The sequence below is a fragment of the Trichechus manatus genome, unplaced genomic scaffold (assembly GCF_000243295.1).
Source record: "Trichechus manatus latirostris isolate Lorelei unplaced genomic scaffold, TriManLat1.0 scaffold00015, whole genome shotgun sequence".
NCBI lineage: Eukaryota > Metazoa > Chordata > Mammalia > Sirenia > Trichechidae > Trichechus > Trichechus manatus.
The window spans coordinates 17,558,195-17,584,655 of record NW_004443951.1 but is presented as its reverse complement, the minus strand read 5'-3'; the positions used below and the strand labels follow the sequence as shown (position 1 = coordinate 17,584,655).

At 40.6% G+C, this 26,461-nt stretch overlaps 1 protein-coding gene across 11 annotated transcripts in view; it reads left to right on the top strand.

Moving 5' to 3' along the window:
- The window catches only part of MACF1 (microtubule actin crosslinking factor 1), a 392,660-nt gene that overhangs the window by 350,291 nt on the left and 15,908 nt on the right, over window positions 1-26,461 (top strand). For all 11 annotated transcript variants that reach the window (XM_004371912.3, XM_023727207.1, XM_023727198.1 and 8 more), the window contains 24 exons: window positions 399-630; window positions 1,280-1,506; window positions 2,521-2,643; window positions 2,742-2,843; window positions 3,470-3,571; window positions 3,683-3,856; window positions 3,950-4,105; window positions 4,246-4,443; window positions 4,998-5,126; window positions 5,849-6,022; window positions 8,396-8,551; window positions 8,659-8,865; window positions 9,001-9,120; window positions 9,566-9,735; window positions 11,128-11,287; window positions 12,227-12,421; window positions 12,775-12,903; window positions 13,747-13,890; window positions 14,405-14,593; window positions 17,125-17,245; window positions 17,824-17,987; window positions 19,631-19,793; window positions 21,105-21,259; window positions 22,457-22,531. In XM_004371912.3, coding sequence (XP_004371969.1) covers window positions 399-630; window positions 1,280-1,506; window positions 2,521-2,643; window positions 2,742-2,843; window positions 3,470-3,571; window positions 3,683-3,856; window positions 3,950-4,105; window positions 4,246-4,443; window positions 4,998-5,126; window positions 5,849-6,022; window positions 8,396-8,551; window positions 8,659-8,865; window positions 9,001-9,120; window positions 9,566-9,735; window positions 11,128-11,287; window positions 12,227-12,421; window positions 12,775-12,903; window positions 13,747-13,890; window positions 14,405-14,593; window positions 17,125-17,245; window positions 17,824-17,987; window positions 19,631-19,793; window positions 21,105-21,259; window positions 22,457-22,531 — 3,765 coding nt within the window. The remainder of the gene's footprint in view (window positions 1-398; window positions 631-1,279; window positions 1,507-2,520; window positions 2,644-2,741; window positions 2,844-3,469; window positions 3,572-3,682; window positions 3,857-3,949; window positions 4,106-4,245; window positions 4,444-4,997; window positions 5,127-5,848; window positions 6,023-8,395; window positions 8,552-8,658; window positions 8,866-9,000; window positions 9,121-9,565; window positions 9,736-11,127; window positions 11,288-12,226; window positions 12,422-12,774; window positions 12,904-13,746; window positions 13,891-14,404; window positions 14,594-17,124; window positions 17,246-17,823; window positions 17,988-19,630; window positions 19,794-21,104; window positions 21,260-22,456; window positions 22,532-26,461) is intronic.

Here is a 26,461-nt window from a genome sequence, read left to right as displayed (position 1 = left end):
TGGTCTACTCTGTTGCATGCAACTGTCATCTGAGATGTTGATATACTGACTCTCACTAGTTTCATAGTCTTGTCCCTTTCTCGTCACATTAGTTGGAATAGGAGAAATGTTGTGGCAGCACTAATGATCTGAGTTTATTTCTGGTATATTACTTAATATCTTTTTGGTTGTTAAAATAAACATTTGCATTATTTTTCTGATAGGCTAGCTCTGGTGTACTATGCCCAAGCAGTTTCTGAGCCAAACCCAACACTCAGCAGCCTTCAGGGTTCTTGCTCAGCGTAGCACAGGTTATCCTAAACAGTAGTAGGTTTATGCCTTGGCCTTGTTCCCTAACATTTCCCCCAGAAGTGTGATAGAATTATTGTGATGGCTAAATGGTCCGATGTTTGTTTTAGTTCCATGATAAAATTGAGCCCATGTTGGAGACTCTGGAGAATCTTTCCTCTCGCCTGCACATGCCACCATTGATCCCTGCTGAAGTAGACAAGATCAGAGAGTGCATCAGTGACAATAAAAGTGCCACCATGGAGCTAGAAAAACTACAGCCTTCCTTTGAGGCTCTGAAACGCCGTGGAGAAGAGCTCATTGGGCGATCTCAGGGAGCTGACAAGGATCTGGCTGCAAAAGGTGCTTGATGAATCTACTTATTTTTAAAGAAAATCAATGAAATAAATTGTAGGTTGTGGTTATCTCCAGCATCCCACCAGATGTATTTCATTGAATGTAGAGGTAGCCCCCAAGTAATAAGTATTCCAGAAAGTCATTTGGAAGTCATTTAGAATTCAGAACACATTTCCCCATTGAAACAAAGTTACAATTGGTAGTTAGATTCCCAGACCAGGCAACAAATGCTCCTTTAACCCCCTAATGTGAGTAAACTACACTATCAATAGTGGATAGAACATAACTACCTTTTATAATACTTTGCATGGGAAACATACAGCAAGTTCAACACAGAACACTGGAAACAGAGTTTTCATCCTAGCTCCTTTGTAAATTAGGAGTTTTATATTTTAGGAGTATCTTTATGTTAGATGATAACATTTCCAGATATCTGTATAATTTCTTTATGTGGAAGACCAGCTTAAGGGAAAATTGCTAAGGTAGAAATGATATTAATAAGGCTAAGGTAGAAAACAATCCTTTAATTATAAATTTTTAGAGCTTTTCTTTAGGATAATTTCAGTTAAAATGTCAGGATTAGTGGGAATTTCTGATGAGGTTGATTTTAAGTACTTAGAGAACCCCTATTCACATCTCTTCTTTACCACCTCAGAAATCCAGGATAAATTGGATCAAATGGTGTTCTTCTGGGAAGATATCAAAGCTCGGGCTGAAGAGCGAGAAATTAAATTCCTTGATGTCCTTGAATTAGCAGAGAAGTTCTGGTATGACATGGCAGCTCTCCTGACCACCATCAAAGACACCCAGGATATTGTCCATGACTTGGAAAGCCCAGGCATTGACCCATCCATCATCAAACAACAGGTTGAAGCTGCTGAGGTAAGAAAAAAACAAAACCCCTTCTGTTATGTGTTTGTCCTCTAGAAAAGTACTTTATCCAAGTATGTTGTGTTGACTGCTTAGCCAGGCTGAGCCCCTTAAAAGGTTTGTTTTGTTTTGTAAGTTTAATAGACTTTTTTTCCACTTCAAAAAAAATACCTGCTCATTAGAAAAAGAATTTTTTTTACTGTAGAGAAATAGAAAGTAGAGAAGAAAAATCAGTTCTGGACTCACCATCCAGAGATAACAGTTGTTACTTTGACAAACTTTTTTCTATTCCTTTTGGGGGAGCCTGTTGTGGTGTTAGTACCATCTAGTTGGCTCCGGCTCATAGTGACCTTATGTATAACAGAACACAGTGTTGCTGGTCCTGCACCATCCTCACAATCACACCTAGTTTTTACCAAATGCTTCTCTCACCTTATCCATCTAGCGTAAGCTAAGCCTGTCCTGATATCATCTGTCTTATGTCTTACCTTTATTTCAGCCATTTTCCTAAATAGAAATTCTCCTCCTTCTCCCCATCCCCATTATTGCCAGTCCATAAACGACTTTTTAAGACCTGACACAAAACTAGCTTTCTTCAAGATTATATAGCCTATTTAACTCCTATTATGATAGTCTCTCAATCCTTAAATTTGTGACTTGTTTTATTTTAATATCCTTGTTAATATATTCCTTTGTAGATTGTAATCTTCTTGGAGACAGGAACTATCTCTTGCCTCTTTTCAGAGGACTTGCATAGGACTGTCTCCTTGACAGTTGCTTAACAAAAGGAAGGGATGCACTCACTATTTGAAGCTCATTACATCTTTCACACTGAGAAAAATAACCATGCGGAGTCTGAAGCTTCACTATGTGGATAGGCAGTATTTTAAGAACATTGACAAGCTTTTGTGAAATTGACAGTTCTGCTCAACCTCTGCTATTGTTAGGGTATAAACTACATTTACAAAGTTTGGAAAGTTCTGTTCTGCTTTTGTTTTGGCTTATGTTCTGTTCATTTACATGTAGACTATTAAGGAGGAGACAGATGGTCTGCATGAGGAGCTGGAGTTTATTCGAATCCTTGGGGCAGATTTGATTTTTGCCTGTGGAGAAACTGAGAAGCCCGAGGTGAAGAAAAGCATCGATGAGGTATAGAAATGTGCATAAAAAATTCAGATGAAATGTTAGTGGACTCAGACTGAAGAGTAGCATTAATTTAAGAATCTGATAGAATGTTTTCCCTCTAGATGAATAATGCCTGGGAGAACTTAAACAAAACATGGAAGGAGAGGCTAGAGAAACTTGAGGATGCCATGCAAGCTGCTGTGCAGTATCAGGACACTCTACAGGTGAGAGACAAGGAGGTGATCACTAAGGAAATAAGGACTCCATCTTCCCTTGTGTCACTTTCTGAATTCATTACAAGAGTGGATCGCCTTTACAGGACTGCAGTGTTCCCAAACCTAAGACAGTGCTATTTCCCTATTTCTAGCCAAAGTTTCCCACTTGTGTTGAGGAAAGCACTGACATATATCCGAATTTTTACTCTTCTTGCCATTTTTATCATCATTGCATGCTTGTCATGTTTATCCTCATGGTGGCTACACAGTGAAGCTGGCCTTGCTGTGAAAGTCATTATTTGCTAGACATTCCAAACCCAGGTTATCTTAAAGCACAGCTTGGCACATTAGCTTCAGGATGTCATCAGCTTCCTAGCTGGCAAATTTTATTCAAATTTAATATTTCCAGGTAGTAATTTATTTTGGACATTATCCCAATAATGTTGGCTCAGTTCTTGAATCTCTGTGTTACTGGAATGGAGATCAGTATACCTTAACCTCTGCCCCCACTTAAAAACAGACAATAACACAGTTGGTTTGACTTATCTGTGCTTATGTTAGCAGGGGATAATGCTTATCCTCTCCCAACTCTTTATGCTTACATTTTTGACTCTTTATTTGTATTTTTATTGTAGGCTATGTTTGACTGGCTAGATAACACTGTGATTAAACTCTGCACCATGCCCCCTGTCGGCACTGACCTCAACACTGTTACAGATCAGTTAAATGAAATGAAGGTTTGTATCTGGGAATGGCTTTTGCTGCTTTTGAAGAATAGCTGCTTCTATGGGACTTTTTTAGTTTTTAAAGGCTTGGTTCAATGTTAACATTAAGTATATCTTTGATAGGAGTTCAAAGTGGAAGTTTACCAACAGCAGATTGAAATGGAGAAGCTCAATCACCAGGGTGAACTGATGTTAAAGAAAGCAACTGATGAAACAGACAGAGACATTATACGAGAACCACTGACAGAACTCAAACACCTCTGGGAGAACCTTGGTGAGAAAATTGCCCACAGACAGGTAAGGCAAATGGTAACTTACATATATGAATTACTGTCTGCTGTTTTCTAGTTTCTTAACAAATAAATTTCCTTTATATCTTTTTCTGAGCAGCATAAGCTAGAAGGTGCTCTGTTGGCCCTTGGCCAGTTCCAACATGCCTTAGAGGAGCTAATGAGTTGGCTGATTCACACTGAAGAGTTGTTAGATGCTCAGAGACCAATAAGTGGGGACCCAAAAGTCATTGAAGTTGAGCTTGCAAAGCACCACGTAAGTATTTTAATTTTCATCTCTAAGCCTATTTGCTTGAGACCTAATGTTGCCACCAGAAGCTTTTTGATGTGTGTACCATAGGGGATTAGGCTTGATGATAGTGGTGGAGACCAGTTATGCTGTTTAACATTTTTTAGGTTCTCAAAAACGATGTTTTGGCCCATCAAGCCACAGTGGAAACAGTCAACAAAGCTGGCAATGAGCTTCTGGAATCTAGCGCTGGAGACGATGCCAGCAGCTTAAGGAGCCGTTTGGAAACTATGAACCAGTGCTGGGAGTCAGTGTTACAGAAAACAGAGGAGAGGGAGCAACAGCTTCAGTCAACACTGCAGCAGGTGTGTGCATCATCCAAGTTAGGTGGGCGGAGCTGTGCACATAGCAGCAGTTGGAAGAAAGCCTAAGTCAGAGAGGAAAGTGATTTGGAGTACAATCCCCTATGTCTTGAGAGGACAGTCCATTCTGTGCCAAGACTTGTGTGGAAAGAGCAGCTTTTCGTTGGGTTGTTCTTTTTTTGATTACTTTGTAGCCCAGTATCTTTAATTATTATTCAAAGTTTAGTAAATCTTCAGTATCACAAACCTTTTTCACAACTTCAGATACTTCTTGGATCAAGTCAGATCCCTCCATGGTCACCAGTACCTCAGTCAACTAGTCAATTCACCAGATTATATCAGACTTCTATATTGTTATAGTGGGGTGTGAAGGATGCACTGCATTCTAACGATAAATAATAGATTGGCCCCATGCTTATCCAGCAGCAGAACACCCCTGCCTGAGTGAAGTCCAAAATTCCTCCCTCCAAATAGATTCCTCATATGGTCGTTTAGAAAGTTTACTTTTGAAGCTGAGAATTGATTACTGATACTGCTGATATGTCTTTTCTGAAAAGGCCCAAGGTTTCCACAGTGAAATTGAAGATTTCCTCTTGGAACTGACTAGAATGGAGAGCCAGCTTTCTGCATCTAAGCCTATAGGAGGACTTCCTGAAACTGCTAGGGAACAGCTTGATACACATATGGTAATGGAGAATTCTTCAAATTGAGCACAAGTATCCTATATTCAGTAGCTCCTTTTTTAATTCACACAAAAATAATGTACATGGGAATCTACAAAGTCCTGTATTTTTACTGATAATTTGTGCACAACCTTAGGGATTTTTGCTTATTCAGGGCTTTTAATACTTTGCCATAGGCAGCAGTAGTCACAAGGAAGGGTCAAATGGAAATTGGTGAGCCGGTAAATTTTGAGTTGATCAGTTGGGTTGGGCACAGTGACATTGGCTTGAAGGTGAGAGCATCAAGATGACAAATATGTAACGCAGATGTGGTTGCATTTTTAAAAGGACTCCTTAGTGTGAGCTTTGGTAAATCCAATAGATAATGACAGTATTTCAAGAAAATATGCTGAGAACAAAAAGCAACATAATTTCAAGGCAAATCCTTTATGAAAAGGGTAAATAAAACATTGGAGTCTGTTTTTGTGATCTCTAATCCTAAAGAAAAAAGTTTTTTTTTTTCCTATTTACTCGGTGACAGAATTATTTTAATTTTAAACAACAGTGGGTTTCATTCCACCATAACTCAGCAGTTGAACTGAATCCAAAAGAAAGGCTTTTGATCTAAATGAGACCTTCTGGGCTTATCCAGGCTGTGCTACTAAATCTGTGTATGGGTATCTTCCAGAGAATTAAGACCCCAAAGACATTTGTGTTTTTGATATCTTTGCTGCCTTTTCTTGTAGGAACTCTATTCCCAACTGAAAGCCAAGGAAGAGACTTATAACCAGCTGCTTGACAAGGGCAGGCTCATGCTTCTAAGCCGTGATGATTCGGGGTCTGGCTCAAAGACAGAACAGAGTATAGCACTCTTGGAACAGAAGTGGCATGTGGTCAGCAGCAAGATGGAAGAAAGAAAGGTATTGTTATAAAATACAGTGTGTGATTACTGTGTTTGAATAGTTTGCTTGATGATTGCATGTAAATTACCATCTTGTTTCTGTGAAGATTTTTGCAGAACTGATAGTCTCTGAAATGGCTTCATACTAATCAAGCTATCTTCTTTGCTGTTAAATTTCTATTTTCCATCTGTGTCAGGTTACATCAATAGTACTAGCAGGGCTTCAAACCAGTTCAGTCAGATTTGAACGCCTGCCGAGAATTTGCATGTCTAACAAGGTCTCTGCTGAGAATTTGTATTTCTGACAAGTTCCCAGGAAGTTATATATAAGAATCACCTGGGGACCTTGTTAAACTGTAGATTCTGATTCAGTATATCTGGGGTAGAAATGCCAGTTCTCATCAAGGGTTCGAACTGACATGAACTAGTTGGAAGCCCTGGGTACTAGTTTCTGCCAGTCTTTCATATTCATTCCTTTTCTGCACTGGTCAGTTAAGACTTTACTGCCTGTCACTACTCAATAACGACTTTAAAAACAAGGTTTTGTTTTTAGTTGGTGACTTGGGCTTAGGAAGGTGGGCAGGGCATGCAGGGAGTTAGACTAATGTCCCACAGGAGTTTGGTTTCCAGTGTCAGTGTAGTATGTGAGGAAGTTTACTAAAATCAGGAGAGAAGTATTTGATGTGGCCTCTCCTCCCTCTTTCTCATAAAACAAATTCTCTTCAAAAAGAGGATCAAGGCATTTGTCTAAATGGATTGTTTCTTTATGAGTGTAGACTTTCACTTTATTCTGTGCTAGTCAGATCAAATGTGAAATATGTGTTCAAATCTATTGGCCACATCCATTCAATAAATAGTTACTGAGCATGTCTGTAGCAGGCATCGTACTAGGTATATGGTGGAAACAGTAAAGGCATAGACCCTGCCTTCATAGAATTTAATGGGCAGAAGGATGTAAAAAAGTCACACATATAAATGAACATTTTGAGAGAAGCATTAATTTCCTAAATGCTTCTAGCATGGGGTCTGATAATTTTGTTATGTGAAGCATGGCTGGAGGAGCTGAGTATATGGCTTTATTCCAATTCTTGAACAGTCTGTCATCTCTAGTTCCTGCAGAAGGCAGAACTAAGACGATTAAAGAAACAGGCAGATTCTGGCCCATAATCAGGAATTTTCTAGAGTGTTATCCCAGCAGTGGAGTGGGTTCCCTCAAGAGATCATCAGTGGAGCTGGTCCAGCAAAGGCTGGGTGTCAAGCGTAATTATTTTTGATTTTGCGGAAGCATTACATATCAAGATCACTAAAATTATTTATTAAATGTGTATGATGCTCTGTTAAAGAATATATAGGTGAAAACAATGTGGAAAGAATGCCTACCATCTAGAAACTTGCAAGTATATTGATAGATTCGATTTTGCTACTTGATTTGTTTAGATTGAGTCTGTACATTTTATAACATTCATTGTAGTATTTTCTCAGGTTTCAAAAGTAGCCTGAAGGCACAAAGAAGAAAATTAAAATCATGTAGAAATCAGTCAACTAGAATTAACACGAGTGTACATCTTTGTTTTGTTTTTTCTGTGACTATATTTAGATATATTCATTTTTAACAATCTGTCATTATTCTGCTTTGCCTGCCTGTTAGATGGGACAGAAGCAGAAGTCATCACCAAGATGTAGAGGTCTCTGAGGATGGAGCTTCTGAACTGTGTGGGATTGGGGTGTACTTGTGGACAGTAGCACTTGCCCTGAAGGAGCCAGTGTTTTGGCCTTCCTGATTTAGATCATTTAGGATAAAGAAACTAAGTATCTCAAAATTTACATCTAGCATAGTCAAAATTTGCCTAGAAATTCATGGCTTCTTTCATTACCTTTTCTGTTTATGACATGAGCATAGGTTTCAAACTAAGACATTTTCAGATGCCATATTTTATGAAAACGTGTATTTTAAAACAGAGGGCACTGCAGTGAAGTGCTTTCGTTTAGTTGTTTTTACTCTACGAAAAGTACGTTAAAGGAAGCAGACTTCGCCCAAACCAGATTGTGGATCCTGCAGCTGTCACCCCTATAGGATCTGTTCCCTCACGTTTATTGAATAGTTTTATTCCTGTTCTTCAGTGTCTCAGGAAGCAGAGAGAGCAGCTTAGATGCTAATTGTGCTCACTTTCCTTTTCCATGTGCACTGTTATTGTCCAGATATGTCAGACTCAGAAACTAACATTAAATGTCCCCTTCTTTACAAACAAGACATGTTTGGAGGTTGATTAAATGAGGCTTCCTTGTTAGAGGTCGTTTCATTTGGTGTACAATTCACGTCTTTGTCCATGAAGCAATAATTCCTGAATTTGGCACTTTTTCTTTTCTTTTCTTTTCTTTAATTAAAATTCAGTCAAAGCTGGAAGAGGCCCTCAACCTGGCAACAGAATTCCAGAATTCTCTACAAGAATTTATCAACTGGCTCACTCTAGCAGAGCAGAGTTTAAACATTGCTTCTCCTCCCAGCCTTATTCTAAACACCGTTCTTTCCCAGATAGAGGACCACAAGGTAACTGTGACATTATGATGTTGTTGCCTTCCTTTTGAAAGGAGTAGTTGAAAGAAATGCTCCCCTACCTTACCTTAAGTTTAAAAAGAACAATATTTTTCTCTCAGGTTTTTGCTAATGAGGTAAATGCTCATCGAGACCAGATCATTGAGCTGGATCAAACCGGAAATCAGTTAAAGTTCCTTAGCCAAAAACAGGATGTTGTTCTGATCAAGAATTTGTTGGTTAGCGTCCAGTCTCGGTGGGAGAAAGTCGTCCAGCGTTCTATTGAAAGGGGACGATCACTAGATGATGCCAGGAAGCGGGCAAAACAAGTAAGTTATAAAAGAAAGATTCTAATTTGTTGAACAGCTTTGTGCTGTGTATTGAACCTCTGGATTGGGTGTCATGAAAATGTTGTATAGTTTGCATATTCATTCATGTTCTAACTTATTTATTACCTGATTTAGTTCCATGAAGCTTGGAAAAAACTGATTGACTGGCTAGAAGATGCAGAGAGTCACCTGGACTCAGAACTGGAGATATCCAATGACCCAGACAAAATTAAGCTTCAGCTTTCTAAGCACAAGGTAAAGCAGTTAATTGCTCTTTGATCGTGAACATGGTCCTCATTAAAGCCTATACCTTGCTAAAAGTAAAGTCAGAGCTAGTCAGAAGAAAACTAATCGGTTAATGTTAAAAAGTCAAGATGATGGGCCAGGGTCCCATTTTATATCTAGGCACTGTTGAACCGTGACAGTATCCTTCCTCTCACTTAAATAGCAGTTCAAAGTAATCCTGTGGATTAACTAGTTAAAATTGTAGGTCTTTTTGAAATTGTCATGCACTACTGTATATGGCATAAACAAAAACTTACAAATTTTTTAAGGATAAGTTATTGCTCATTTTAGTTCATGAACGAAGTGATATTCATCTGGTATTTGGTTGTCAACCTGGAAACTCAATTTTTTTTTGTTGTTCCAAGTCAGGAAGTCATCTGACTTTTGTTTGTTTCTTTTCTTTTTGGAAACATAGGAGTTTCAGAAAACTCTTGGTGGGAAACAGCCTGTGTATGATACCACAATCAGAACCGGCAGAGCACTGAAAGAAAAGACTTTGCTTCCTGATGATACTCAGAAACTTGACAACTTACTGGGAGAAGTCCGAGACAAATGGGATACTGTTTGTGGCAAGTCTGTGGAGCGGTGAGCATAAATGTCTCCTTCATGGGTGTGTATGTTATCCCAAAATTAAGAGCCTCCATTATTAGATTCCATAAGATGGTAAGAAAGCTGGTGCATTAGTTAACAGGCTTTGCAGCATCTCTTCATATTGCAAGTTAGTTCAAAGAGAGTTATGAAATTACTAGAATAAAATGTATTAAAATGCTCTCATTTTAAACTTGAACCTTACTATATTAGAAATGGAGAGGGCTGTAAAACCAAGCCAACAGTAGTTGAAAATCAGTAACCATCTTACTGAGTGCTCTTACTTTGTGTCAGACACTGTGCAAAGCCTTTATATGCATTATCTTATTTAGCTATAATAATACCCGACCTTTACTGAGCACTTAGTATGTGCCAGACAGTGCCTACTAACCATTTAATCCTCACAACAACCACTGAGGTGGGTACTCTTGCCGTATTTTTATGCAAGTAATTTGTGCTTCTACATTTGTTTGCCAACCATGCCGCCGCGTGCCCCCCCCCCGCCGTATTTTCATAAGCGCCGCTATGCCAGTTTTTTTTTACATGTTGCTATGAAAAGAATTAGCATAGCGTGCTTACAAAAATACCTCATGGGAGGAGGGCAAGCAAATGTAGAAGGCATGTTATTTGTGTAAAAATACAATATTATCCCATTTTACAGATGAGAGAAACAAACCTCCCAAAGAGATTACTTAACTCCCCCAAGGTGAATTAGGCTGCTTCCAAGTGGCAGAGCTGAGATTTGAACCTAGGCAGTTTGGTTTAAAGCTGGTACTTTCATCCACTATCACTCACTGTGTAATGCTGCCTTACAGTTACTACAGTATCTCTATGAGCTATGTACTGTTCATACTCTTATTTTTTTTAAATGAAGCAATTGAGGTTCAAAGAGGTCAAGAAGACAGCCAGAGTCATAAAACTAGTGTAGAGTTAGGAGTTGAACTCCTGTCTAACTCCAGACCTATTAACTCAAAACTGTCATCCTCTACTGCAAGGTGGTATAAAGTAGTTAACACAGAGCTTGGGTCATTAGGGTATGTCCATTTGTGTAACCATTGAACTGTAAGGTGCCAGAAGGGCATCTGTGCTTGTCCCCTGCACTACACTTAATCCATTCTCGAGAGTTGTTTGATTAAAAATGTTTAGACATCTCTTTTAGTCACTTTTTTATTATTATAGTGATACACACCCAACAAAACATGCGGCAATTAATTTCTACATGTACAATTCGGTGACATTGATCACATTCCTCAAATCTTAGTCACTTTTAACAGTATTTCTAACTGTTCTACCATGAAGTCCCTCCATTTATAGAGTTCAAGCAATATTCCATTTCAGCAGTCAGAATTGTGGACCGTAAACATGGTAAGATTTGTGTGCTTTTCTCAGGCAGCACAAATTGGAGGAGGCCCTGCTGTTTTCGGGCCAATTCATGGACGCTTTGCAGGCCCTGGTCGACTGGTTGTACAAGGTGGAGCCACAGCTGGCCGAGGACCAGCCTGTGCATGGGGACCTTGACCTCGTCATGAACCTCATGGATGCCCATAAGGTGAGGGGCAAGATTTGGGCTAAGGGGAAGGAAGGCTGCTTGGTCCCATAGGTAAGTTTACCCTCTGTTCTGTGTTAACCATCTAGGGTAGAGAAAGCCCGACAGAGCCTGTGTCTCTGCTTGTCAGAGAGGCCACTCCTTGTTCTGTGTATTTAAACCAGCTGTTGCTGGGGTTCTGCATCAGTCACAAAGCATTTACCGAAATTGGTTTGATTCAGATTTGGTAGTGTATAAACTTCACTTTGAGGTCCCACCCTTCCTTCTTCTATTCCTTAGTTGAGTCACAAAATGAATTAAAATTTAGATGGAGACCCTCAAAGATACCCATTTCCGCTGACTCCTAAAATGGAAATGAGTGCTTTTGTAACCACTTCTGAACCTAAGAAGCCTAACACCATACACGCTAATAGTGTACCCTACAACTTCTCCCATAAAGATTACAGCCTAGGAAACCTTATGGGACAATTCTGTTCTATCATATAGGGTCACTGTGAGTCAGAATCGACTCCACAGCACACACCACCACCACCAGTCATGCTGAGCTATATAATGTCCTCCTGTTTTAGTACAAAGCATTCAACTTTACCTTGAACTTAACATCAGTTTCTTATTATGTGTCTAGCATATGTGTTCTTATTTAAGTCCCATAATTCTGGAAATGTTGATATAATTACTCCCATTTTACAGATGAGGACACCAGAACTCAAGGAAGTTAAGCAACTTATCCAAAGCCAGGCAGCATAAATGCCTGAACTGACATTTAGAGCCAGATCTTCTGGTTGTTCTTTTTGTATAGATTGTCCTGCCTCCCTCTACATAAAAGACACAGGACTGGACCTACCAAGGAGAATTGAACTAAATAATACCTTTCTCTGTGGTTTGGCCTCTTGGACTCAAAGCATTTCTCAGACAAACTAATTCTTCTATTTTCTTTTCTAGGTTTTCCAGAAGGAACTGGGAAAGCGAACGGGAACCGTTCAGGTACTGAAGCGGTCGGGCCGCGAGCTGATTGAGAATAGCCGAGATGACACCACTTGGGTAAAAGGACAGCTCCAGGAACTGAGCACCCGCTGGGACACTGTGTGTAAACTCTCCGTCTCCAAACAAAGCCGACTTGAGCAGGCCTTAAAACAGGTAAGAGATTTGCTGGGACAACCCAAAAGGGGTGGGTTTGAACAGATCTGTTGTAGTTTCCTTATTAGGATCAGGGCCAGCCAGCCTTAAAATGAACATAACAGTCAAAAATTTATGCTCTGAATGTTCTATACAACTTTAACACTTATTTATATTAGGGAAATAACTAATTCAATTACTGATTTTTCAAAGATCTACAAATGAAAAATGACCTTTGTGGGGCATGGATAGGACCATCAGGTGTCTGTGATACAGCAAAGAGCTCAGGACCCTGATGCCTTCCCTGGCATGCCCCAGTGTCTAGGACCTTGGCTGCATTGAGAGGTTTGATCTTTTATGCTTGGTTATTTCAGGCAGAAGAGTTTCGAGACACAGTCCATATGCTGCTGGAGTGGCTTTCTGAAGCAGAGCAAACACTTCGCTTTCGGGGAGCACTTCCTGATGACACAGAGGCCCTTCAGTCTCTCATTGACACCCACAAGGTAATCCAGCCCCAGGGTATGGTGATCTGTGCTTGGAAACATCAGACTTCCTGTGAGAAAAGAGCAAAACTAGAATGGGCCCAGCTCATTGGCCTAGCAGGAATGAGAGGGAAGTGACTGGTTTTGGTGACACCTTAAAGATCAACATTCATTTGTTTCCACATATACGTGCTGGTTGTAATTAAGTCAAATAATATGGCATTGTGTGAAGACAATTGTGGGTTATTCTACCCCCATTACCCTTCCCTGGCACACTCCTTTGTTTGACTTCCTTTTTACCATCTTTGGGCCCTAATCTCATCCCAGATAGCCACTTACCAAGCTGCAAAGTGTAATTTGGTTATCTGAGGCCTCATTCTGACTGTCCTAATGAGGTGGGAAGTGTTGTTTCCTCTTTTAACTTTTGTGTTAATTTTATATTACCCACTGGCAGATTTTAATCTTGATTTTGCCATTGTATTTTGTTGTGGGTATTTTTAAAATATTAGTGTTTTATAGCTGTCATTATGTTTGTGCCAAAGCACTACTATTTTACAAGTATGAAAACTAATAAAAACAAGGTTAAAAAAAGAGACTGAAACTAACTCACATTAGGAAAAGGGGTTTGCCTCTGTCCCTCGTCTGTCATCTCTGGCAGAGAAGGCCATTCCTACGTAAACCCCTCACTTTCCCCATGTTTTAGAACTGGAAAGAAAATGGCAGAGACACCTAAATAAGTGATTTTAGGGATCTGTGTCAACACCTTGGGGGGAAATAACACTGAAATTTTTTTCCGTTGTCTTGAGCTAACAGTCCTGCTGGAGTAATTTCTTAAGTTTTTGTTTTCAAATCTTTTTTATTTAGGAATTCATGAAGAAAGTGGAAGAAAAGCGAGTGGATGTTAACGCAGCAGTAGCAATGGGGGAGGTCATCCTGGCTGTCTGCCACCCTGACTGCATCACTACCATCAAACACTGGATCACTATTATCCGAGCTCGGTTTGAGGAGGTGAGTCACTGGTTTTAGAGGAAGTTTGTACACGCCCAATAAAATGAATTTATAGCAATAAAATACTACAGAGCTTTTCTTCTTTAAAAAAAAAAAAAAAACAGGTAAGAAAACTTTTCCCAGTTGCTCACTCACTGTGAATATCTCATCAGAAATTAAGTTAACATTTTAGTAATGGCCTTTTTCTTGGTAATGTGCAGAAACCTGGAAGAATGGTGCTGGTATAGTAATGTGTTAATTAATTATTTCCAATAGCTATGTTGGGTGTATTGTTACCCTCGTTCCTCAGAAGCCTTATGTTTAACAGGATGTACCAAAGTCTCTTTCAGGAGCCGATTTCTTATTCCAGCTCTTATCCCAGCTCTGTCACTGGGATAAGAAGCAAGCCTCTTGACTGCTTTGGGTGCTCTCTCACCTAAATTGTCGATTGTGAGGATCAGGTGGAAAAGAGCTTTGAAAACACAGAGAGGTGTGTTTGGCTGAAAGAGGTGATGCTTGCTTTCTTTCTGCACAGGTCCTGACGTGGGCTAAACAGCACCAGCAGCGTCTTGAAACAGCCCTGTCAGAACTGGTGGCTAATGCTGAGCTCTTGGAAGAACTACTGGCGTGGATCCAGTGGGCTGAGACCACCCTCATTCAGCGGGATCAAGAGCCAATCCCTCAGAACATTGACCGAGTGAAAGCCCTTATTGCTGAGCATCAGGTATATTAATCACAGTTTGCGATCGCTGGTGTCACCTGCATTGGTCATGGAGTCGATTTTGTTTGCCCTGTGTATTAGTTTTTTATTGCTGTGTAACAAATTACCACAGACTTAGTGGCTTAAAACAACACACATTCATTATCTCACAGTTTCTACGGGTCAGATATGCATGAGTTAGTTGGATCCTCTTTTTAGCAGGCTTAAATCAAGGTGTAGGCCAGTGTTACAGTTCTTATCTAGAGCTCAGGGTCTTCTAGGCTCGTTCAGGTTATTGACAGAATTGATTCTTGTGGCGGTAGGACTCGGGCCTCCATTTGCTTTCTGGCAGTCAGCTCCTAGAGGCCTCCCTCAGGTCTTTGCACGTGGCGCCTCACAGCATGGCAGCTTATGTTGTCAAAGCCAACGGGAGAAACTCTTCTGCTTACTCTGACAGAGTCTTAGGTAATATAGTGTAATCAAGGCAGTTACTATCTCATCATATTCACAGGTCTTGCCCACACTCAAGGGGAGGAGATTATACAGGGCATACACAAGCGATAGGAATCTTGGAGGCCAACTTAGAAATTAGCCTATTACACCCTGTTTTTATTGACCTTCCTCTGAGCCAGGGACCCATTAGTCTATCCCCGTTACGTCCAGGTTCAGAAAGAGCTCTCACATGACTCCAGAGACGGGCTAAGAAAAAAACACATCAAACTAAACTGAATGAAGGAAAGCTCAGTTGAACCATCTTACTAATATATCCTTATGAAGCAGATAGTTTTTAACCCTGATAATTTACACTGAATACAAGCATGTTTATTGCTTAGTTATTTTGTGGACAGTGTCTTTTTAGTGTGTATGAATAATTACCTGAGCCAGTGAGAACTCCCTATACTTCCTATCAGATTTACCTACATTGACTCTTTCCTGACTGAGTTGCAGAGATTATCTTCTTTCTGCTGTGTCTTCAAGCTTTACCTTTCTATTTACTCTTTCCTTCAAAGCTTCCAGATCTGTCCTCTCAACCCCATGTCCCCCTTAAGTTACCACCATCATTCCGTCTTCTCCTTTTCTAGCCAAGCATCTTCTTCCCTGTCTTCTCTCCTCATTTCCCGTTCATTCCCCCATCCCTTGTGGTCTAGCTCCCACTTCCCCGCAACCCTCACAGACCACTGACACTGCTCCGGTCACATCCTACTGGCTAAATCCAACAGATGCTTTTCAGTCCTTGATTTATTTGACAAGAGACATAGTTGGCTCTTCCTTCCTTCTCAGAACTTTCTTCTTTTGACTTCTGTGTCCTTCCATCTTGTTTTCCTTTGGTCTCTGACCATTCCTTCTCAATCCCGTTAGCCAATTCTTCTTCCTTTGCCTACTTGTTAATGTTGGTGTTCCCGAAGTTCCATCCTTCCCTCTCACACTACTGACCCTTCTATAGAACTTTATCTAGTCCGTCTGCTACAGCCATCACATTTAAAACCAAGGCCTCCTACACCTCCTTCATCTCCAACACCATCATCTTCTCAAATCCAAACATACAGTATATCAGAGGCAGCTCTGAAACTTCAATTTTATCTTTGCCTCCTTGGCTTTCCCCACCCTTCCCTTCCAAACCTGCTTCTTTTCTTCCCTCTCCATCCTCCCAGTCACCCAACACAGAAGCATGTAATGTGTCTGGGACTCTTCCCTTTCCTATACCCACTATATCTGGTCAGTCACCAGGCCTTATCTGTCTTACTTTGAAAATATCACTCAGTTCCATCTTTCCTGCCCTGGCTCAGGCCCTCATCATGTTTTGCCCCAGTTACATCAATGGCTTCTTAACCTGTCTCTCCCCTGCTAGTCTCTCCCCTACCACAACTCTATCTTCCACACTGAATCCAAAATGATAGCTCTAGAACACAGATCTGATCATGTCTCGTCCTTTGATCACTCTCTCTCACACACACACACACACCACACACACACACCCTTGCTCTTAGAATAGAATCCCAGTCCCTTGGCCTGACACAAGGCTTTTCTAATCTTTCTCCTGCCTAGCTCTCCAGCCCCACCTCTTGCCATTCTGATTGTAGCCACCGATCCAGCCATGAACTGAAAGAGCCCTGGGGCTCACAACAGTATCAGGCTTCCCTGGCTTTGCCCATGCTGTGCCCTCTGCTGGGACTACCCTCCCCACAGTGTTTGACTGGCTGATTCTTCACCCCTCAGGACTCAGCTCAGGCACCAGTCTCCAGGCAGCCTTCCTGGCCGCCTCAGGCTGTGAGCGGCCCACCCTAGGTGTTCCTTTTGCACCCTGACTCCCAGTTTTCATCATTTAGCTGTCTTCTCCTTGAAGTCAGAGGCCATGTTTTAATCCTTCAGGTCTTCAGCACCTGACAAAGCACCTTGCTCAATCATATTTCTTGAAAGCAGTGAGAGAGTATGTGAGGGCGTCCATCAGTTGGTCAGTCAGTCACGGACTTGGCCTTTGTTAGTAAGAAATTGCCTGATCCCATCTGAGTCCAAGAAAGCACTCAACTCCTTTTCCTATTGTTTGTGTTTAACAGATGTTTATGGAGGAGATGACTCGCAAACAGCCTGACGTGGACCGGGTCACCAAGACATACAAAAGGAAAAATGTGGAACCCACCCATGCTCCTTTCATCGAGAAATCCCGCAGTGGTGGCAGTATGTTTCCAGCCCACTCTGTTAAAATGCTTCATTCCTACTAACAGAAGATGAACACTTTCCAAGTGCCCGTCAGAACAATTTTTGCTACTTTCAAAAAACCATAATGGATTTGAACCAAAATCTATCTTTTTTAAAACTCACTTTTCTTACACTGATATATAGTAACAGTACTCCATTTTCTTGGGTTGGCTTGAAATTTTGAGGTGGTTAAGCAGATTCTTTTACGGTGGCCTCTCCATTGTTTCGGTCATCAGTGCAAGCTGTCTCCATTTGTTTTGCACTAATTTAATCATAAACTAAATCAGCCCCTATAGAGTCCATTACTTTTTTGAGTTGACATTTCCTCAGTTAATGTAGGACAGAATTGGGGCAGTACCTGTTGGCTGGGGAGGAGAATCAGTAGCTCTAGAATTAGTATACTTCCATATCTGAATATTGCCAGCCCCTATATTTCTTTTATCAGTTACTGACTAGATAGTACTATAAAGAATATCTAAGTTTATACTTTGTAGTGACTGTTTCTCTTTATGGACTGAAAATGATCTTTTATAATCTTGTGGTTTTTTTCCTTTTAGGGAAGTCCTTGAGTCAGCCCGCACCTCCTCCCATGCCAATCCTCTCACAATCTGAAGCTAAAAACCCACGGATCAACCAGCTCTCTGCCCGCTGGCAACAGGTCTGGCTGTTAGCACTGGAGCGACAGCGGAAGCTGAATGATGCCTTGGATAGACTGGAGGAGGTAATGGCCCACTAAGTGGCTGTCTCTAGAGGGAAGTGACTTTTTATCAAAAGACAGCACTTCTGAAGCCCTCTTAATATGACCTGCGTGCGTTGACCCACTTCTTCGGAAATAGAAACAGACCAGTACTCAGCCATCACATTCTTTCCTTCAGGCCCCTGTGTGACAAAAGACTCACATTTGTGAGGAAACTACTTGTGATAGAGTTTAGCTGTAGCATATGGTTATGAAAAGCAAGAAGCCAGCCAGTCCATACGAGGGTCAGGCCTGTAATCTGATCCTCCGCAGCACCTTACTGCCAATGAGAATCAAGAAAATAACTTGGAAGAGTTATCTCTAGTTGTATAGCTTATCACAGAAATGACCACTATTAATCCCTTTATTTAAAGATATAAGCTGCACAATTATGAAATAAGATTTTTATGATCTTGCTATTATTAGTCTTTACTAGATCACAAAATGCAAGTTTATTTTGAAGTATCATTAAAAATCCATTGCCGTCAAGTTGATCCCGACTTATAGCACCCTATAGGACAGAGTAGAACTGCCCCATAGGGTTTCCAAGGCTGTAATCTTTACAGAAGCTGATGGCTGCATCTTTCTCCCACTGAGCAGCTGGTGGGTTCGAACTGCCAACGTTTTGGTTAGCCACCAAGCACTTAACCACTGCGCCACTAGAGCTCCCCTTAAGTATCATTACCCAGTCTAAAAAATATAGTATTATGCTTCCCAGTTTCCAAAACAAACTTCTAATATCTTTTATATTTTTTATTTGTGCATATCAAAGCAGCTATGCCTGGAAGTGAGTGTTCCGTGTTTTTTGTTGTTATTTCTGTAGGTCAGTTGAGTTTTAAGCATTTTTGGTTTTTAGTTTTTTTTGTTGTTGTTGTTTTTCCCCCTTTCCTTCTAACTTTGGAGTTTGAAAGACTGGAGGGTGGGGGGTACTGTGCTGCACTGTTTTAAGTCATTCTGGACATGTATCACTGACAGTCCAAGTGCTGAAAATCACCTTGCCCACTGCACAGGCCTGCGATTTTCTCTCAAGGCCAGTATCTAACACGGAAGTCAAATGGGCAGTTTGTTCCGTCTGGTTGTATTCCAAACGTGCGTGCTTGGGTTCCTAATGCCTTCACCCAGAACTCCAATTATCTCATTGAAGTCTCAGTAGAAAATGATGGGAAACATGAGCCTCCTCATTGTGGGCTGTATCTGTGGTTATCATGCCTCTCAAAATAACGTAAGTGGGGGGTGCTAAGGACCCCCCTTCTGGATCCATTGCTTCACATCTGAAAGGGTGCTCCTTTGACAAAGCCCAAAGGGAAAGCAAGGCTGGCTCCACCCATTCTTGTTCTACGCACTCTGTATTTTCCATGGTGGTTGTTCAGTTACTGTTTCTCCCGCTGCTCCATTATACCACAGCTTGTGTAAATAATCATGGGTTTAATAATCTCCCTTGGAGGAGCCAGATTGTGCCCTCACAAGTGAGACAATACAGAGATAACATTGTTAGTGCGCACCCCCACCCCCCGACCTCCCCGGAAGGCCTGCATGGCTTTACTGAATGTCTGAAGGCTTCAGTATGCTTTGGGACATTTGAGGGCCACAAATGATAGCTCTTGTTGACACCTCTGATTTCTGTTTAGTTGAAGGAATTTGCCAACTTTGACTTTGATGTCTGGAGGAAAAAGTATATGCGTTGGATGAATCACAAGAAGTCTCGGGTAATGGATTTCTTCCGGCGAATTGACAAGGACCAGGATGGGAAGATAACACGTCAGGAATTTATCGACGGCATTTTAGCATCCAGTGAGTCCAGTCGTAATTCCAAACACAGGTCACACCTGGGACTTCTTGCACTTACTTTGTAGAAGCAGGTGATATTCTGGCTAAGTAGTCTTTCTGAAGTTAAAGCTATAATCTTGGGAAAGAAGTAATGTATCTACTTACTAAAATTGGTTTTGATGGAGTGAAGAATCTTTCACTGGGAATTAAAAAAAAAAAAGGTCTTGTTTGGCACATTGTGGCAAACAAAACATGTTTGATGTATAGATGAGGAGTTAACTTTTGTGAATGATGAGATTCTAAGTAAAATGCTTAATAAGTTTTTCATAGTAGCAGTTTCTGACATCTGTGTAACAGTTTACAAAGTGTATGGCCTTGTTTATTTTTAACAGAAGAAATAATTGAGGCATAAAGTAGCTAAGTGACATGTCAAGATCACAAAGCATGTCTCACAGCTGTGCTACTTTACATGGAGTGGTCAAGGAAGGTCTATCTGGAGACGATATTTGAGCCAAGACCTGGATGATGAGAAGGATCCAGCCACATGACTGAATTTATGGGTGATTTTATAGGTAGAGGGAACAGCAGGTACCAAAGCACAGAGATGGGAATGAACTTGGCATGTTCTAGGAATGGAAAGGTTAACGTGACTGGAGTATCATGACCTAGGTAGGAGGAGAGTGGGATGAGATGGAAGGGAAGGCAGCTGCCAGAAAACACAGGGCCTTGTAGGCCATGGTAAAGAGTTCAAATTTTAGTCTAAAGACAGTGGGACAGTGGGCAGCCACCAGAAGTTTTCAGCTGAAGAAAAATATGATCTGATTTATGTTTTAATAAGTTACTCTGGCTGCTGCAAATATTCACACTTCCCTTTTGAAAAACAGTTTGGCAAGAACCTAAAGCAGTAATCTAAACATAGAAAAAAATCTTCATGCTATTAATTCCAAATTGTCAGTATTCTGAAATAACCTAAACATCCAACAGTAGTGGAATGGATAAGTAAATCTTTAAGTTGGGTGATAGGTATGAGTGGTTGCAGTATCATGCCTTTTGTTATGTCTGAAATACTACTTTTTTTTTTTTTTTTAAATTGCATGAGGTGGGGGAACCTATAAGCAAATACACCAAAATATTAACAGTGAGTAGTCTCTGCATGCTGAATTTATGGGTGATTTTTATTTTCTTTATAATATTTTGTGTTTTCTAAGTTTTTTAAAATGGACATACATTGCTTCTCAGAAGAAATCAAGACATAAATTTTTTTTCTTTCAAGAAGTATAACCTCCAAAGTAAGCCTTCTTGTTAATGTTTCAAAATGAGTTTCTTTTTTGCCAGAATTCCCTACCACCAAGTTAGAGATGACTGCTGTGGCGGACATATTTGACCGAGACGGAGATGGCTACATTGATTACTATGAATTTGTGGCCGCTCTCCATCCCAACAAGGATGCTTATCGACCGACAACCGATGCAGATAAAATTGAAGATGAGGTATGGGGAATAACTGTATTTCAAATACATCCTTGGCTGTGGGTTTTTCCTGTCCTGAATTTGACTGAGTGCAACTGCCATATCAGCCCTTTGACGTGTCTGTTGGGAGGTGGTTATGTAAAGTTCTGTTTTAGGATCTCCTTTGAGGTGATGTTGAGCAAAGAGACCCAGAGGATCTCTTTGACTATTGAGCTCTAGTGCAGTCCAGACGAATTTTCCTCAAGTGAGTCACATCTCTGTGGTTCTCTAAATGTTACAGAGAACCTTTCCAGGATACCACATGTGTCCTGTTCACTGTGACGTTTTTGCTTAGAACTGCCCTGTCTCTCAGTCCTGAGCATCCTACCTCAGAATTCAGGGGAGTGGTCTTCATACATAGCATTTAAGGGATGAAATGTAAAGTAACTTTTAAGATGATGTGTACCCACAGGGCTTTCTGCCTAGTTAAAAACTGTATTACATTGACTACCGTGTCACGTTGAAAATAGCAGATTATTTAGTTTGTTGTTGTTGTTGGGTGCCGTTGAGTCAATTCTGACTCATAGTGACCGTGTGTGACAGAGTAGAACTGCCCCATAGGATTGTCTTGGCTGTAATCTTTATGGAAGCACGTCATCAAGTCTTTCTTCCATGGAGCCACTGGGTAAGTTTGAACTGCAGACCTTTTGGTTAGCAGCAGGCGTTTAACTGTTGCACCTCCAGGGCTCCTTCAGCTTCTTTAGTAGCATGTAGAAATCCTAGGAGTCGTTGATGATGGATCCTGGAAGGGAGAGGCTGCTAGGCAGGTCTTGGGAGTGGCCATGGAACACACCAGCACTGGCTTCCGGGGAATCTCAGACTCACAGGTTGAAATTCAAATCAGTTAATAATTTGCTTTATTAGTCTGTTGATTTTGATATACACATATTGGATGTTTACTCTAAAGGAATTTTAAAGCAGGGTGGAAGAATGTGTTTTTATGTTACTTGAGAATTTCTTTCAGACTCTGACTTTCTTGAGGTAACTGAGGTAATGTCTCAATTACATCAATTAATAAGTCTAAGGTTTATTTGGAATAGAAGATAAATACATGTTTCAAAAGCCTGAAATGCCTAAAAAATGAATAATGAATAGCTTCTGTTTACATGTAAAATGTCTGTTTATCTGAAAAGTAAGTCTTGCTCTCCCTTTCACACTTTTCTTGTTTACAACCAATAGGTCACAAGACAAGTGGCTCAGTGCAAGTGTGCAAAAAGGTTTCAGGTGGAGCAGATTGGGGAGAATAAATATCGGGTAAGGAAGAGAAAACCAGTCCTTTGTGGTGATTGTTTCCTCACAACAAAGTTGGTCCTTATAGATGAAATCAACTTGACATGCAGCAGACTAGATGATTCCACCTTCTGGCTACTGATGCTTGGAGGCCGAAGCCCATGGGACTTGAGAGATGTTCACACTCTGACCCTCATCTCTGCAGGTGTCCTGTCCTGTTGGGCTAAGCTTGGTGTCCTACATAGTTCCATCTGAAAAATAGTGTCCTATCTAGCTAGACAGTAACTTATACTTGAGTTGTGAGATAGGAGACATTTCAGAGCTCTCTGTTTATTTCACACTGGCCAGAGTCTTTAGGGAGATGAAGGCATCTCACCATGAGATAAGGAAACAGTTATCTCTAAGGACTGACCATTCACCTCCAAAGAGCTATGTACTGGCTGGTCATTGTGAGCCTGAGAAGCTCAAAGGCTCAGAGAAGGCTGGAGAAACTGTGTCGGTCCCAAGGGACACTCTGTGTGCTCTGAACCAGGCTACAAATGGGCCCTAGATGCACTAAGAGGATGCCAGGCTCAGTGGTCTTCCCTGGAACGCCATGCTAAGTGTGGCTGTAACTGACAGCAATTCTTGTGTTTTAGCCTTTTTTAAGACCATAGTCTCAGGGTGTAGAAAGGATCTGAAACAGAGCTCCTAAAATATATATTCAATAGTCTGTCAGGATTCTTCAAAGTCCTAAGGAAAATCTAGGATTGGCCAAGAGGGCTTAGATGGTCAGGTCAGATTGCACAGTTATGTGTATGGAGTTAGAAAAATGTAGATTCCATTAGTACATCAAAAATGTCCCCAAGGTACATCAAAACCACAGTATAGTGCTGTTAGCTGGGAAGTATTTTGGTGATTCTGCCTTAAATTCAACTAGGGCATTTAGTTAATAAAACTCCAAGTAATCTTACGCTTGCTTGTTGGGTTTTGTTTTTTAATTGCCTATGAGAGAAATGAGTAAGCAAGAACAACATATATTGGAGAAGTTAGAAAGTTAGGTCTTCTTCATTTGTAAAACCCCATCTCTGTGACAGGAGTTCCATAAGAATATGGTCAGCATGTGTCACTCTGATTGAAGACTGGTAAAGTGACTGTGATTTTCATGCCTTAGTGTTAATTTCACAAAATTTTCTCTTTTTTTTTTTCTTCCATTCCCTCCATCCTTTACTCTTACTGTCTGTAGTTCTTCCTCGGCAATCAGGTACAGTGTGCCTTGCAACATTCTCTTTCTCAGTGGAAATGGTCTGTGTAGTTATGCTGCCTGTTCTTTGCTGTGGGGAGAGAATGTAATCTAAAGCATGCCTGGGTCACATCTGGTTGTCTTACCAAGTGGAGAAACTGCTAAAATGACCAGTATTGCAAAGCAAAAGAATACAAATACATTTTTCATTTAAAATTGATAGGCTAAAGACAGTGGTATTCTGGACTGAGTTGTAAATAATGTGGTTCAGGGGAAATTGAGGCTATAGTATCAAACCATTCCACTTCTAAAAAGAGTCTGGTCTTCTACTTCTACATTAGAAGTTGAAACACCAGGCAGCACACTCTGATTTATATCAGTCTTTTGACAGTGAACACAAGTTTTATAATCTACAGAGTGAAAAAATCCTGGGTTGTGTTAGTACTCAGTCCGTTTAAATACGTTGTTAATATTTATACCGGTAGTCCTGCATTTACAACGTATCAGAGTTACTACAAACCATACTTAAACGATCTTTCATTTTGTTTTGTTTTGTTTTTTGTACATCTTATTATTAGTAATATGTATTACATACAGCATTGCAGCATGTAATTGTTGCTGATGTTACCATTCTCATGCCAAACCCCAAAGATAAATAAAGATCAGATTTGTAAAGATACTGATAATAAAAGGCAATAATAATGAAGAGTAAAAAAAAATGATATATTCGACTTAGAACCGATTTATGACATAGTTATCAGAACGGAACGCCATCATAAGTCAGGGACTACCTGTAGTTAGTTACACATGAGAAGTGTAGTGTGGAAACCATAATCAGCTATAGGCTGAAGCTTGCCTGGTTATGGCCAGCCAACCAGAATCTAATGGGATCAAATTACAGACTTATAAAAAATACTGGATGCTTTCACTCCACTTGGTAACGTGAACCTTTCACATCTTTCTGAGGGCTCTGGGTCCTGTGTCTTTAAGTGGAAGGAAGTTGCATGAGTAAAATCTGCCTCTGATATGAAATTAATACTACTAAGAGTTGATTTGAGATCCTCAATTAATGTTAAGTTCCAGGCACTACAATAATCACTAATTACATTAACATTCTGGGGCAGTGAGAAAAACAGAGGATAGGAAAAAAACTAAAAATGAGGACAGTCAAATTCGCTTTAAATAAATCATTGCGTAAGAGCGCCAAGTAGAACCTGTTTGCTAATGACTATGTGTGGGTCCTAGGGGGTGCTTTGAAGTGGCACCAACATCTCCTATACTGTTCCACTGACCAGGCGAGGGTCGGATGAGTTCGTTCCAGTGTTGGAAACAGAACATGAAGTTCATTTTATACATGAGGCACCTGGAAGCCTCAAGGATCACATGCCTATGGTTACACAGCTAACGTCACAGCCACTGCAGGAACCCAGTCCCATTTACTGTTGCCGGACACTTATTCTGAGGTCTTTGCCTTAGAACCAGCTCTGCCAGGTTTTCCCAGGCCCCCGTTTTTAGAGCTGCCGTAACCCCTTTGACCAGTTATCACTCTGCCTCAATTTCCCCAGCTACTCTGGTTGCTGGCTTGGCTCAAACTTCCTTTTCCCCAAAGCTTAACAGAAACAAGTTAGAATCTTTCAAAGAGAGGTTTAGTAACAAATTAACAAAAAGCAAAAGAATGAAATAAATTGAGTAATTTTAAAAGCTGACAGGTAAATTACAGAACACAGAATGTGTAATCTAAGAATAAAGTAGTTCCTTCCTGATTCACTCTGGTGCACGTATAGGCCCATAGTCCCGTCTTGTCCTCACCCATCAAGAGAAAACCCCATACAGTGACTCAGGCCATCGCTGCTCTTGAGTCTGGTGGGATCCTCAGTTCTTCCCAGAACTGTTCCCTCCCCGCCCCCCATTCTCACTCACTGGGCCCAGCTTCTGAGGGCGGCTTCTCCAGAGGCCAGAGGGCAGCTTCTTTCCCAGGACAGCACGTCTGTTCCTCACATTTCTGGGTGCCCACATCAGTGCTCTTTCTACTACAGTGTGCTATTGCTGTAGTCACTTTGAATAAAAATTTAAAAACTGTATGAGATGAAAGGTGTAGGACTTTTTATTTTCAAAATAAAGGGCTGGGGAGAGGGACAGTCTTTTTTCAGTCACCTTGCCTGTACCAACAGTGCGTTTGAGTCAGTACAGGCACGTAATACAGAGTGACCACAAATGTACTGATTTTGAGGGAGGCATTTTCAATTTTAGAGCCTTGTTTCAAAGTTCTGATTCCCCTTTATAACTTTGCAAGGCCTTATTAAGTAATTACACAGTTCCTCTCCCCCATCCTTTAGGAACATTCTGGAATTAAGTAATTTTAGGAATTCTATTTCTCCAGTCAAAATGTTGGATTTTTGCTTTGGGATCACAGCATGCTTCTGTTTTGTTGCCTTTTACTTCATTTTGGGAAGAGATTAATTTATACAATGGAAAACTCCAAATATTAAGACAGGCTGGGAAGTAGAAAAGGAAAAAATAATCATCAGAAAATTATGCTTGTTTTAACATCCCAAAATGATTATTGAATACTGTTTATAATCAGCATGGTAAATTAAAGTTTAAATTTGCTCAATTAAATTTTAGTATAAATAACATCTAATCATTTGTGCAGCTGAGGAAACTTTTCTGCCGATGATGTCATAATTGGAGGATTCTTAGGGTTTATTTCTGAAAATCTGACACTCAAAATC